A 14,976-nucleotide genomic window follows, 5' to 3' on the forward strand; every position below is an offset into this window, starting at 1 on the left:
TCCCCAATAGGTAAAGGGCATCCCTGAAAGGGAATTAGCATCTGCTAGCTTCTGGATGCTGGCAATGCCATCATAAACTTACCCTCTACCTTTTGCTGGTGAAGCACAGCCACAATGATTGGTGAGAGGGCTTGTTGCCCCTGGCCAACCAAGCAAATTAAGGCTACTGAACTTATCTAAGTTAACTAATTCTGACTTTCTTTTACTACTGTACTTCTAAACAATACTGTTTTCTTCATTCATAAAATAAACTAGCACTCAAGTAACAACCATTATTTCACATGCTTAAGACTTCACTTTTCACCTAAACAATACTACTGACCATGCCACAGCTTATACTTTTAAAAATGTTTATTCATAAAAAAAGGCTGCACACCTGGATAGCCTCCTGAGACCAAACACCTCACTGTCAAGAGTGTTCCTGGGAAAGCAGAAACAAACATTACATGTGAAGAGAAAATAAGCAATATCGGAGGGTTATGTATAAACCAAATATGGTTGAGAAAAAAAGGATTTATTCAATCCAAAAGATAAAGGATATAAGAACACTTGGGACATTTCAACATGGAAGACAGCAGTTAGATTTTTGGGTAGAGGGCTGAGGGAGAAGAATGCAATCCCACAATGAAGAGAACACATCACATTAATTTTTCTCAGAGTCATTAATATTAAAAAAATAGGCAAAGAGAGAATTATACTTGGAAAACGTGGTCCTGACTTCCCTGGACAAGCTTAACTTAAATTCCTAGGCTACCGTGTTTGCCTGAATTTTGGAGAAGTATACTTTTTATTCCCAAATCCTCTTAACATAACTATCTTCTGAATTAGTAAGCCTTTAGGAAGGCACAATAATTACATTATTTCCTTTGTCATAGTCTAAAATATAGGACTTCTCTCAAACTCTTAAAGACCACTCATGCCTATTATTTCATAACCGGGTAGGTTCTTTTACTGCTTTAGCTATGATTTATATTTGTTGTTCACTTATATCTGTTTTTCACGTTGTTATACAAAACACTTTCTAGGAAATCTGTTCATAAAGGGACTTTTGGTTTGAAGTGGAATTTTATTATTTCAAGAATTTAATGCTCAGTTTTCTTTTTACAGCAGGTTTTAGAGTAATATCTTTCATTTAATCAACTTAGGTTGTCCCACAGATATAGGTAATTTTTAAGTATCTGGCCTGAGCTAATGCATCCGTGGAACTGTATTTGTGTGTGTTTTTAAACACTTAACTAGTTTACAATCTCTCTTTTCATTCAGTGTTGGCACTAACTGTACCATCACTTTGCCTCCATTACCTTCTTTTGCCTGGGAAGTGTTTATCTTTGGTGACTGATCTGGAAAACACAGGTGATGCTGTAGTAGAGTTATATAATTACACTCAAAGATGTTCTTGATTTGATGTCTCTGATCTGCTTTCACATTTTTCCTCCGTTGTCCCTGGTATAACAAGGAATTAAGAACTTGGAAGGATGAAATTCATAGGCCAGTAATGGAGGAGACTCACATCTCAGGGTACACCAATCAATTTAGTTACCATGGCATAGACTAGCAAACAAAGTTATTTTCCAAACTAAAAAAAGTTTTCCCAAATGCTATTTTATAAGAGGGTAATACAGGACAGCTTCTCTTTACTTAACCATTTTTTTAATCCCTTCATCTTAGTGGATCTCTTAATGTATGAACAGAATTGTATCAACAGTTACTAATGACTTCTTCATTCAGCTTTGAATCTGTCAAGTCCTGCTATTAGTGATTAGCTTATTCCTTGTCTAAGGTATCCTCCTTGGATTGACTGCTGATAAAAAGATGGTGAGAGAGTTAAGGCTGAGGGGGAATATAGTGTTCCACAAAGATCAAGCCAGAGAAACTCCATGTGGGAAGCACAGACAAAAGAGATGGCCTTGCATGATTCTTTATAGAAGTCCAGCTCCAGAATTTCACAGTAAGTTCCCCTTCCATGAAACCCATGAGAGAAAGAAACGGTTAGGGAAGTGAAGAGAAAGGTTAGAAAAAAAAGAAAGCCAAATATCTAAAATACTGTCTACTTGTCCGTTTTTGGTAGAATCTTTTTGGAAAGTGAAAGACAGCTTAATAGTTTATGAACTAAAATAAGTTATGACTTGGAATTTTACAATCTGACATCCTTAAAATGGCAAATAAAGATCAGATTAACAAGGAAAAACAAAGGGGCAATAGTAATGACTTACATCACTGCAGTGATAGCACTAATTTTTTTGTAATTTACCATGAAAACTTACCTAAATTAAATTTAAGTAGCACTATTAAAACAAAATAACGTGGACCACAAAAAGAACATGTTTCGCCAACGTATATAAGTAGTTGTCCTTTTTATCTATATCACCTAAAAGCAATATGGTACTTGCACAAAAAAAGTGCTAATTATATAGTTCTAAAAGAATACATGTTATAAAATATTTAAATCTTATAAGAGAATTCATATTTAATAGCTTAAAAAACATTTTTCTGTACTTATCTAAGACAAAATAAATAGAAACTGAGAAGATGTCTTCAGTTATGAGAAAAGTATATATACCTTTTTCTTTTGGCACTACCAGTATCAGAGGTGGCTGAGGAAATCATGCTGTCTCCATCCTCAATGTCATCTCTCCTGGCAAGCTCCTTCTTCTTTGCCTAAAACAGAGCAGATCCCGGGAGTCAAGCTCACTCTGCTGAGCACTCCTAGAATATATGAATATTAAAGAGCTAGACATATCAGATTCACCCAGAGAGATACAACCACACGTAGGATTCGCAAAATTAAAGTCATTAAACATTTTTCAATAACCCAATTTAACAAAAGCCTGCATGATAAAAAAAGGTTAGAAAATGGATCCAGAGGGTTTGGGAATCAACACTAGCTGAATTTAATACTAAAAAGGGCATTGACTTGTTAAAAGCACTGAGGCAAGTTAAGTTATAGAGGCACCCAGCTCTGGTGGCCATATTTAATTTACATAAAGCCAACTCAAAGATGGCTTTTAGTACCCTCGACTTCTTAAGCAACAGTGTGGCTAAGAAAAAAATTGATGTGAGAAGTGAAAGATCTACTTTTCAACACATGCATTTTTAAAGACCTTCTGGCAAACACAGCTGAAAGTCAAACCACAGTAGACTTAAGGAATACAGATGAAGTACTGAAAGGGAAATACTTGAAATCCACAGCACTGATCATAGTGAAGATTCTTTAGTTTATCTAAAATTGCTTTTGCTGATAACTTGCTTTGGGATTCGCTTTCCAAAAAAATTCTACCAAAAACAGACAAGTAGACAGTATTTTTATTTCATATTTATGCCTTTTGTCTCAAAACCCCTAACTGACCCGTAACCTCAGTACCCTTTAAGGCAGGCATCCTCAAACTACGGCCCGTGGGCCACATGTGGGTGTTTTTGCCGTTTTGTTTTTTTTACTTCAAAATAAGATATGTGCAGTGTGCATAGGAATTTGTTCATAGTTTTTTTTAAACTATAGTCCGGCCCTCCAATGGTCTGAGGGACAGTGAACTGGCCCCCTGTTTAACAAGTTGGAGGACCCCTGCTTTAAGGTGTGCTCTCGGAAAGGATCTAATAAACTCATGGACTCTATACAATGATTATTTAGCCTTAAGATGCCCCTTCTCCTACCACCAATGATACCTCAAAAGAGACAAAGTCTAGAACCAAAGAAATTAACACCTAATCCATAGAATATCACCTATGATTGGAGGGAAACTGTCTGAGACCCTAAAATCACTCCCCAGAGACAAATTCCTGCCTCTTCTACTCGCAAAACTAACCCAGTCTAAACTATAATTTCTATTCTACATGGTCATGATGCTAAAAAAAAATATTCAGCAGTACTTTTTGTTGAAATAAATGATGTGATCTTGCTGGAGGAAATCATACATCTTTAAAAAACATTCTCAAAATGTATAAAATTATTTCAGTTATACATGCAACAACTTAGCAAAACCAAGATATCATACCTGCATGACTTGCTGCAATTTTAGAACTCGTTTGTATATGGCTGAATTGGGAACATTATAGCGTTTGGCATTTTCAAACATTAAATTCAAATCACACTCCAAATGATCCAAAGTTTCATATTCTTGGTTCTTTAGCTTTGTTCTGTAGAAGACAAACATATGGCTAGAATTTTCCATTATGAAAATTATGAAACACCCTTCCTCAAAGTTTAGTGCAGAAATTCTGATAAGCACTGGATGGTATCTTTATTAGTTATACTGATCAGAAGTCTGAAAATGACATTTTCAAGATATAAAGTGAGGAGGCAAAAGTACCATTATATTTAGGCAACATGACAATTTAACTAAAAATCCAAAAGAATAAGCTAGAACACTGTAAGATGTAATCAGAGGACCTAGTAAGGTGGTCCATTACAAAGCAAATATACTAACAAAAATCCTAATGGGAAAATTCTGTTAGTGACTAACATGCAAATCCTAGAAAAATTAGGAAAGTTTGAATGACCTTAATGAAGAATCATGGCAATCTACCCATTTCTGAAAATCAGAGACCATTCCAGTTCATGAAAGTTAAAGCAGAGAAAGTACTGGCAATGCCATGAAGAAACACTTAGAATGACCTTTTTTATCCCCCAGGAGTATCAAATATGGACAATGAAAGACAAAAATATTCCAATATAAACATTTGCAACTAAAATTTAAGTTTTTAATTTACTTAAAAATCTCAAGAATCCTGATATTTCTCTGAGACACTATGGCTGTTACTAATACCAACTCTCATAAAGTCCCTGTATTTGTACTATGTGAAGAGTGATGGTTTGCCTAACTCTATATATATGAATTTAGACAGGATACACTTTTCAACCTTTTGATTATAGCACTTGTATGCTATTAATCAAAGTCACAAAAATAGTATTAAGAACGACAATATGTGTAAATAGCTTCACAGAATAACTGCATAAATTCCACACGTTCCTCTTAGAATGATACCCATCCTGCATGTAAAATTTTACTTAAAATTTACCAAAATCATATGCAGACTCCATGTACTACTTAAAGAGTTATGAATGTTAGAGGACATCTTTGGGATGAAGCAAAAAACAACTAAGCACAAACTCAGCTATCAGTACCAGCTATGTAACTAGTACCCAGAATTTCAATTACAGTCTCAGACTTATTTCTGCCAACTCCAAGGATAATGTGCTGGAAACACCACAAAGAACAGACAGAGAACCCAAGTTTGTAAATGACAATCCATAATAAATCTGAAGTTACTTATCAGAATGAAGTTAATCAAGAATAGTGGGTCAAGGGAAGAACATAATGGGAAATAAAAAATGGAGCCATGCTGTCTAGCTTCTGCCCACTCTTCCATTTTTTTAAAAAAATATTTTTATTGATTTCAGAGAGGAAGGGAGAGGGAGTGAGATAGAAACATCAATGATGAAAAAGAATCACCTACCAGCTGCCTCCCGCATGCGCCCCCACTGGGGATCTAGCCTGCAACCTGGGTATGTGCCCTGACTGAGAAGTGAACCATGACCTCCTGGTTCATAGGTAGATACTCAACCACTGAACCACACTAGCCTGGCCACTCTTCCATTTTTGTTGCTTTTGATGACACTCTACTATCTTCTTTCTGCCAACAAATCTTACTAGGACTGTGTTGTACTAGTCACATATGGCTATTTAAGTCAAAATTTAATTTAAAAGCTAGTTCCTTAGTTACACAAGCCACATTACAAGTGCTCACCAGTCACATGTAACTAGTGGCTACCATACTGGACAGCACAGCTCTAGATTTCCCTTTTGGCTGTTGTAGACCACAATGGAAGGTAGCCCAGCTACTGTGAGGCACCACTAGCCAATCTTTCCTTGGAAAGAAGGCAAATTAGATATCTTAACCTTTTGCACTCGGATGTCGAGTGTGACTCGACACGGTTAGCATCGGTAGCAGCTCGTATGTCGAATTGTATTGAATGTATCAATAATTTGAAATATAAAAAAATCCAAATAAATACGTTTGTATGAAAAGAAACTCCAGTTTTTTATTCTACTGCCACGCTTTGTAAAATCTGGGGTATTTAAATAATTAAATCCCGAGTAGAATAAAGGAATCGAGAAAAAAGCAAGCGAGTGCAAAGGGTTAAAAGTTGATCCTTCGCCCTGACTGGTTTGGCTCAGTGAATAGAGCCGTCAGCCTTTGGACTCAAGGGTCACAGGTTCGATTCTAGTCAAGGGCATGTACTTTGGTTCGGGCACATCCCCAGTAGGGGGTGTGCAGGAGGCAGCTGATCAATGTTTCTCTCACATCTATGTTTCTAACTCTCTCTCCCTCTCCCTTCCTCTCTGTAAAAAAAATCAATAAAATATATTAAAAAAAAAAAAGTTGATCCTTCAGAACCCTAGTGTGCTACCATATAGGCCTCAGCCACGTCTCTATTCCTCACACTCCCCTACCTGTGTGCCAGATAACTACCAGAGTAAAGTTTAAAAGAAGGGAAAAGTTATTGTAGATTATTGACTTGACAAAATAAGGTTTATATTAAAAAATTCTAACTTGAGAGAAAGTTGTAGGCAGGTGAATGAGCTGGCTGCAGATGTGTCTTCTTCTGAACTAAATTAATTAGACTATTTGAATTAAAAGAAAAGACAGTGGGATAAAAGATAATGACAAAAACCGTTCAATTAAAAGAGACTCTCTCAACGTTTACAAGACTATCTTTTCTAAGGTGAAGAGTATAAACCACAAACTTCCAGGCTATTTTCTTATGAATGGCAGCCTTAATTTCCATGTTATTTTAAGAGGGTAAAATTAGTTGATTTTCTATATTATACTTGTGTACAAAACCTCCAAAGTTTGGATTAAATAAAAACACCATAGATCTTTCTGATGAAATGATAAAAATAAAAGTTACAAAAGCAAAACCATAAAACATGCTTGTTTAAACAACCTTATTTCCGAGAATCCAGTGAATACAAGAATTTTAATTGCTACTATTTTTTTTAATATATATTTTTTATTGATTTCAGAGAGAAAGAGAGAGGGGGAGAGAGATAGAAACATCAATGATAAGAGAGAATCACTGTTTGGCTGCCTCCTGCACGCTTCCCACCGGGGATCAAGCCTGCAACCTGGGCATGTGCCCTTGACCGGAATCGAACCTGGAACCCTTCAGTCTGCAGGCCAACGCTCTATCCACTGAGCCAAACTGGCTAGGGCTAATTGCCACTATTTGGAAGGTTAAATATCTGCCATGTAAACATCATGTTAATACCAGCTTAATCTGATCTTGCCCAGTTATGATACTTTACCTGCTTCGTGCCTCTACCTGGGTATATTGCAAAACCTAACCTACATGTGGAAGTTCTAAAACATCATATTTTATATTACTTATTTCCTACTATTTTTTATGAAACTGTGGTGGTTTAAGTATTATCTGGCTGAATTCCCAATGATCACTTTAACATTGTCTAAACAAAAAAGGGAACCAAGATGAACCATCTTTCAGTTATTGTTTTAGCTGACGAATTCTCTAAGAGCTGTCTAAACTTATTCTGAGGGGAGAGGGGTTCAACTTAGATATATACTTTAAATAGAGATAAGTTGTTGTAACTAAAATATCAATAGAAGGTATAGGAAAACTTATGTACTTTGTTCAGTTATAAGAAAATGAAGTTAAATTTTTTAAAAAATATATATTTTATTGATCTTTTACAGAGAGGAAGAGAGAGGGATAGAGAGTTAGAAACATCGATCAGCTGCCTCTTGCACACCCCCTACTGGGGATGTGCCCTCAACCAAGGTACATGCCCTTGATCGGAATCGAACCCGGGACCCTTGAGTCCGCAGGCCGACGCTCTATCCACTGAGCCAAACTGGTTTCGGCAAGTAAATGAAGTTAAATTTTGAGCTGCATGACTTTTTATAATCCATAATCTGACACAAAATGTCTAGCTGGAACACCTTCCATCAATTTGCATCTTGACTATTGCAGTACAAAGAATATCATTTGTATTTAATCAAATTTATTTCTCACAATAGGAACCATATTCAAGCATACTCTAGACATATGAAAAACATTTTCACCTTTTAATATCCTTTTCCACTTAAAAAAGGAAGATATATGTGCAGCCCTGGCTGGTATGTTCAGTGGTTAGAGCACAGGCCCATGCACCAAAGGGGTGCAGGTTTGATTCCCAGTCAAGGGCACATACCTGGGTTGCAGGTTCAAACCCCAGCCCCAGGTTGGGGCACATGTAGGAGGATATGTCTCTCTCACATCAATGTTTCTCTTTCTCTCCCTCCCTCCTACCCTTCTCTCTCTTTCCTTCCCTCTCCTTCCTCCCTCCCTCCCTTCCACTCTCTAAATATCAATGGAAAAAATATCCTCAGGTGAGGATTATTAACAACAACAACAACAACAACAACAACAACAAAGATATATGTGCAGGGTCAACCACAAGAAAATAAATTTATACCAAGTGATGTACCAGACATTTTACCTGATCTGTTGTAGTGATATGGGCATTTTAATTTGCTGATAATAATCAGGGTATTTTTTCTTTGAAGGCAAATGGAAAAAAGGTTCAGCTATTAGCTGCCCTTGGTTATTCCGACAGCTCCTAACTGTGTCATAAAGCTGATAAAAAGGATTTGAAACATCCATAAATGAAGTAATGCTCTCTGCTTCCGACTCTCCTTCTTCATAACGTGCAGCTTGAAAGACAAAAAATGTATTTATGAGGAAAAGAACCACACTTTGAAAAGCTCTTTTAACAACCTTCCAGGTTAAGCTATATGTTTGAGAATACTTATTTTAAAAGAGTAAGCTCTACCCTTCACTAAAGATGTTAGTAATGCTCAATGTAACTGTATGATTACTTAGAGAAATGTTATACAGAAATAGAGTAGAATGTTACCTAGTAAATTTGCTATTTTTAAAAGGTTACAAAACAAACAAACAAAAGGTTACAAAGTAATTTATCTTTTAAATGTGCCTTCCTCAGAGACTCCTTGTTCTGTATGTTTGGCCAAGAAAAGGAACAAGTAGCCTTTAATGGTTCTCAGAGCTGAAATGTAAAAGCTAAAACTATAAAATTCTTAGAAGAAAATGTAGGTGTGAAACTTCCTGGCCATTGGCAACTACTTTGTTTTTCTTAATAGCTGAAGTGACTAAATAATACTCCTTTTGTGACAACAATACTACCTATTTGAAAAAAGGCAATAAATGCTTTTTAAAAATTTTGTACATGGTGTGGTTTTCCCTCAATTTGTTATGTTACTATAAGATTAATGAAGTTAACCAAATGTTAGAAGAAAACCTAAACATAAAACGTGTGTCACTTTTATAATAAGCAAAAAAAAAGCTAATGAAAAGAGCAATTTTCTTTCAATTTTTTATGACAAGGCTTAATTTAAATTTAAAAAATTTAATTCTGTAGATAAGTATAAAAAAGTTAAAATTCATACTCTAATAAGTAGTTTGCAGTAATTATGAAATTTTTATAGATTTAGTACAAAATAACATACAGCTGGAAAAATCTGTTGTATCACACTTGATTATAAAATCAAGAGATATGCCATAATAACTTTATGAAACAAATTTTATCTCTACATATAAAAAAATCTACAATAAAATGAAAAATATTATATCATACTTAAGAGAAAGACTGACAATGACATCAAATATATCTTTACTAGAGGCCCGGTGCATAGATTCATGCAATGGTGGAGGGTGAGGGGGGAGCGTCCCTCAGCTGGGCCTGCACCCTCTTCCGGGACCCCTCACTCCTTATCCCGCCTGCAGCAGAGGCTGGAGAGGCTCCCGCCACTGCCGCTCTGGGCTCGCCAGCCGTGAGCCCTGCTTCTGGCTGAGTGGTGCTTCCACTGTGTGAGCACACTGACCACCAGAGGGCAGCTCCTGCGTTGAGAGTCTGTCCCCTGGTGGTCAGTGCGTGTCATAGCGACCTATCGTTCTGCCGTTTGGGCGATTTGCATTTTATATGGGATAGCTATTGTTTAGATTGCTATTTAACCAACTATGTACTCTTGTTTAGATTGCTATTTAACCAACTATGTACTCTTACATGCATTTTTAGTGCTCAATGCCCTCTGTTGGACTTGTTTAAATGGCAATTTACCATTCTGCTTTGATTATAATTTACATCTACCTTTAAGTCATAAGCTATAGCTGAGAAAAGTCAATAACCTGGAAATCCCATATAATAAAAGCCTCATGTGCTAACCATTCGTTCAACTGATCAACCAGTCGCTATGACACACACTGACCACCAGGGGGCAGACACTCCGACCAGTAGGTTAGCTTGCTGCTGGGGTCTGGCCGATTGGGACTGGGCAAAACGGGCCGGACACGCCCTGGAGCCCTCCGGCAGTCCCTCCCTGGTCAGCCCTGATTGGGACTGGGCGAGAAGGGCTGGGTACACCCTGGAGCCCTCCCGTAGTCCCTCCCCGGGCCTGATCATGCACCGGTGGGTCCCTAGGCTTGGCCTGTGCCCTCTCGCAATCCAGGACCCCTCAGGGAATGTTGGAGAGATGGTTTCGGCCCTATCCCCTCAGGCCAGGCCAAGGTTCCCCACCGGTGCACGAATGTCTTCCTGGGATTCCCTGATGTTGGCACTAGTCTCACTATCACAGGTTTCAAACCAGGATCTGCTAATGCTGTCAAACCAACTGTACTGAAAGAAGTATTTACTCAAATACAAACTTTAACACAAAATAAAGCAATAAGCTTTTGATAAGTTTGCCAACCAAAGAGTGAAATCAAAATGCCACAAAATAGCTTGTACTTCAAACCTGACAAACTCTCAGCCAGACCAAAGTCACTGCAATTTCCTTATCCAGAAGGACCCATTGAAAAGGCATTGAACTAGTCTCACAGCCTAATGCCTACCAGCCAAAGCAGCATCCTCTTCACTTTCTGAGCCATACTGAAGTGCCATGGTAATTGCCGATAAACGACCCCCTTGGACTGCTCTTTTATTCCTACAAATAAAAACAAACAATTAGAAGGCATGGAAAGATGTTACAGTAATTTGTTTACTTTATAGGAAATAGGAACTGTTAACAAAACATTCAAAGAAAAAGAATTTCTATTCAATTGCCTCCTCAATTTATCTTTGTACTTTTATACTCTCCATAATCAGTTTTATCCAGTATCAATATTTTTATCTTAAAAAAGAGGGAGTGGTGTTAGAAAGCCTAAATAGGCTACTTGCAATTTGTTTTTAATATAAATGCAACACTACTTTCTTATTTTATGAAAAGTAAAGATTTGTTAATAATTACTGGTTCTCTTTTAAGATGCTCATATTTTACAATGAACACAAATTCTATCACGAACACAAAACCTTTTAGATTTTACATGTTTTACTGGTAATATTAAACATACCCAACAATATTGCTTAAATATTTTCTAAGAGGTGAGGTCAGGCCTAAAGTAGTACCTCAACCTTTTCTTTCTCTTTATTGATTTTAGTGAGGGAAGAAGGGAGGGGGAGGGGGAGGGGGAAAGGGAGGAGGGGGGATGTGGGAGAAGGAGAAGGAGGGGAGAGTGAGGAAGAGGGAGAGGGTGGGGAGAGGGAGGAGGAGAGGGAGAGAAACATTGACTTGTTGTTTCACTTATTATGGTTGTTTCTTGCCTGTGTCCTGACTGGGGATGGAACCTGCAATCTTGGCATACCTGTATGATACTCTAACCAGCTAAGCTACCCGGCCAGGGCAGTATCTCAACCTTTTAAATAAGGTACTTGATAACAAACTCTTATAATAACCCAGCTCTACCCCAAAATATTACTTCAAGATGGCCATCAAGTAAACACTAGTATGCCTATCCTCATAAACATGGGTCAGCTCTCAGACTAAACACACTCATTCTCTCTCACCGGTAATACTTGCTAGTGGGATTTCTCTCTTCACCAAGGCTGCCTTTACTGTGTGCAGAACCTGTCAGCCTGGCTGCAGCCAAATTTGATGAAGTCCTATCCAGAGATAAGATTAAAAAAAACACACAACTCAGAAACTTGACAGCTAAAATCAAAATGCTGGGTAAACAAAAAGGAAATAACCATTTTCTTCTTATCTAAATAGAAATGCTCAAATACTTCTGAGCCTCTATGGTACAGCAGGCGTTGCTCCATAACCTGGGGAATGTACCACAGCTGGTACTACAGAGCTTATGGTCACCAAAGTGATCAAAGAATCTGGTAACCAAGCAAATGTCAGGGTCAGAAGAAAGTTTCTAAAGTAGCCACTCAACCTTTCCATTCAAGTAGGAGGAAACAGAATCCCAGAAGATTTGTTCAAAGTCAGTCCTAGCACAAGGAAAAGCCAGGACAGGATGAGACTTTAGATCTTCCAACAACTGACTAAATACTCTCACGGTAAATATAAACATCTTCTACTATACATTATATACAAATATCATAAAATTACCTATATTATATATAATATACATCATGTGTATAATATGTTATATACAAAATAAAACTATACATATAACATATATGTATATTATATATATAAACATACACACACACACACACACACACACAGCAATAAAAGCATATAGTGATGCTAAGTCTTAAAAATTGTTTCTTTTTAAATAACAATTTAAAAAATTTCTTTTTTAAATAACCCTTCAGCTGCAATGAAGGTGCTGGGCAAGAGTTATCCCTACTCTCTTCAGAATCACATTATAAATAAAATCTTGAAATGCAAAATATTTGTTTTCTACTGTATGGATTTCACTAGCTAGAAGATTAGGCAAATAATAAAAGCACAAGGGTTTTAGAGATTGCTTTTTTAACTGATTTTTTTATAGAGAGAGAAAAAGGGAGAGGGAAACATCAATGTGAGAGAGAAACATCAATTGGCTACCCCTCCCCACCATCGAGCCCCAAACCTGGGCATGTGTCCTGACTGGAATCGAACCCGCTACCTTTCAGTGCACGGGATTATGCTCAACCAACTGAGCCACACCAGCCAGGGCAAACTAGCTATTTTTAAACCTACCTTATTCGAAGGCTTGACTTAGCCATTTCATGTTCAATTTCTGCCTTTTTCATATAAAATATTTTTTTAATAGAATTTGCATCCTGTCAAGACAAAATTAGTTGTTTTACAAAAAGTATCGAAAAAAGGACAGTTTAAAATGTTAATTGTACACTGGACATTTTCTATGGCCCTCCTTCTATCCGGAGTAGCCTTTCATTCAACAGCCACAAAGCTGCATCCTCTAACCTTTCCACAAGCTTCCAAAACATCTTTTTAATTAAATATAAGTTTAAAAGCCTCCTAGCTTTTTCAATTAGTTAAGTAAGTTCTAATGATGAACAAGGAAAAACAGTGGTAAAAATATGATGAAGTCTACGAAAATACAATGAACTCTACCTGTGTACACTGACCTAAAAATTGAAACAAAAATACCTTCTAATTAAAGACTATCCACTTAAACTTAGAATGAATGTACTCACTTAAATTAATAGACTACTAATACATCAAAGCCAAAGTTTCCCTTCTCTCTATAATTTACTTTAGAGAAAATAATCACATCAAAAAAGTAGTTCTTAACTGCATCAATAGTTGGTATTACACAATTAAAATGTCTAATGAAGGACTAAGAATACAAGAACTACAAATTCATTCCTGGTTTTCATTAAATGTTTCTTAAAAGATAAAAAAGAAAGGTTAACACTGACTACTGAAAGCAACGGTATTTGAATCAGCATTCTGAAAGTCTAAATATTTTATTCCTAAAAGATTTTCTGAGCATCCATAAATTCCCAATGATATATTATTAATTCAAGAAATCTCTACAAACAACTGTTCATTACAGGACTATAAAACTTCTGAGGGAACTGCAAAGCAACAAAATAGTCATTATATTTTTTGTATTTATTATACTACAGATTGCTTTTTATTTGTATGTGGTTTAAATGCAGGGACTAAATCAATATTTAACCAAAAAGTGGATAAAAAACAAACCTTGTCTGGCATAAAGATAGACATGAATGGAATAGAACTAAATCCAGAAATAAAACTATAAACGTATAGTCAATTTTTTTTAACAAGGGTGCCAAGACTAGTCATTGGGGAAAATAAATAATCTTTTCAACATGAGGTGCAAGGAAAAATAATTATCCCATGTAAAAAAATGAGTATGGATTCCTATCTAATACCTACCTCATGTTTCCAAAATTAATTAAAAATGGACCAAAAACCTAAATGTAAAAGCTAAAACTACAAAATTCTTATAAGAAAACAGATGTTAAGCGTTATGACCTTGAACGAGGTAATGGTTTCTTTCGTTTTGTTTTAAACCTAGACCAGCATTCACCAACCTTTCGCACCTCACAGACCACCAGTGGTCCACGGACCACCAGTTGGCGACCACTGACCTAGACTGACTTAATCCCGCTCCCTACCCCCAATATTATTATTATTATTATTATTACTATTATTATTTTAATATATTTTTATTGATTGTATAGAGGAAAGGAGAGGGAGAAAGAGGCAAAGACATCAACAATGAGAATCATGCAACAGCTGACTCCTGCACGCCCCTGACTGAGGATCTAGCCCACAACCCGGGCATGAGCCCTGATCGGGAATCGAACCTGGGACCTCCTGGTTCCTAGGTCAATGCTCAACCACTGAGCCACACCGGCCAGGCCCCCAATATTATTTTGTATTAGTTTCAGGTTTACAACAAGCATAGTGATTAGGTAATCATATACTTTACAAAGTGTCCCCCCGATATTTCCAGTACCCACTTAGCAACATACATAGTTATTACAATACTGGTAATAGTTTCTTGATAAGACTCTAAAAGCACAAATAACCAAAGGGAAAAAATAGACAAACTGGACTTACCAAAATTAAAAATGTTTGTGCATCAAAGGACACTATCTTAAAAGTGAAAAGACAAACCACAGAATGGGAGAAAATACTTGTAAATCATGTAAC

General features: G+C 36.7%; 1 protein-coding gene across 1 annotated transcript in view; it reads right to left on the minus strand.

Moving 5' to 3' along the window:
- PBRM1 (polybromo 1) overlaps window positions 1–14,976 on the minus strand; it is a 140,359-nt gene that overhangs the window by 92,121 nt on the left and 33,262 nt on the right. The window contains exons 10-16 of the mRNA XM_008151491.3: window positions 13,024–13,106; window positions 11,895–11,990; window positions 10,904–10,995; window positions 8,496–8,709; window positions 3,990–4,131; window positions 2,561–2,658; window positions 377–421 (exon numbers count right to left, since the gene is read on the minus strand). Coding sequence (XP_008149713.3) covers window positions 377–421; window positions 2,561–2,658; window positions 3,990–4,131; window positions 8,496–8,709; window positions 10,904–10,995; window positions 11,895–11,990; window positions 13,024–13,106 — 770 coding nt within the window. The remainder of the gene's footprint in view (window positions 1–376; window positions 422–2,560; window positions 2,659–3,989; window positions 4,132–8,495; window positions 8,710–10,903; window positions 10,996–11,894; window positions 11,991–13,023; window positions 13,107–14,976) is intronic.

Source organism: Eptesicus fuscus, chromosome 18 (genome assembly GCF_027574615.1).
Source record: "Eptesicus fuscus isolate TK198812 chromosome 18, DD_ASM_mEF_20220401, whole genome shotgun sequence".
Lineage (NCBI taxonomy): Eukaryota > Metazoa > Chordata > Mammalia > Chiroptera > Vespertilionidae > Eptesicus > Eptesicus fuscus.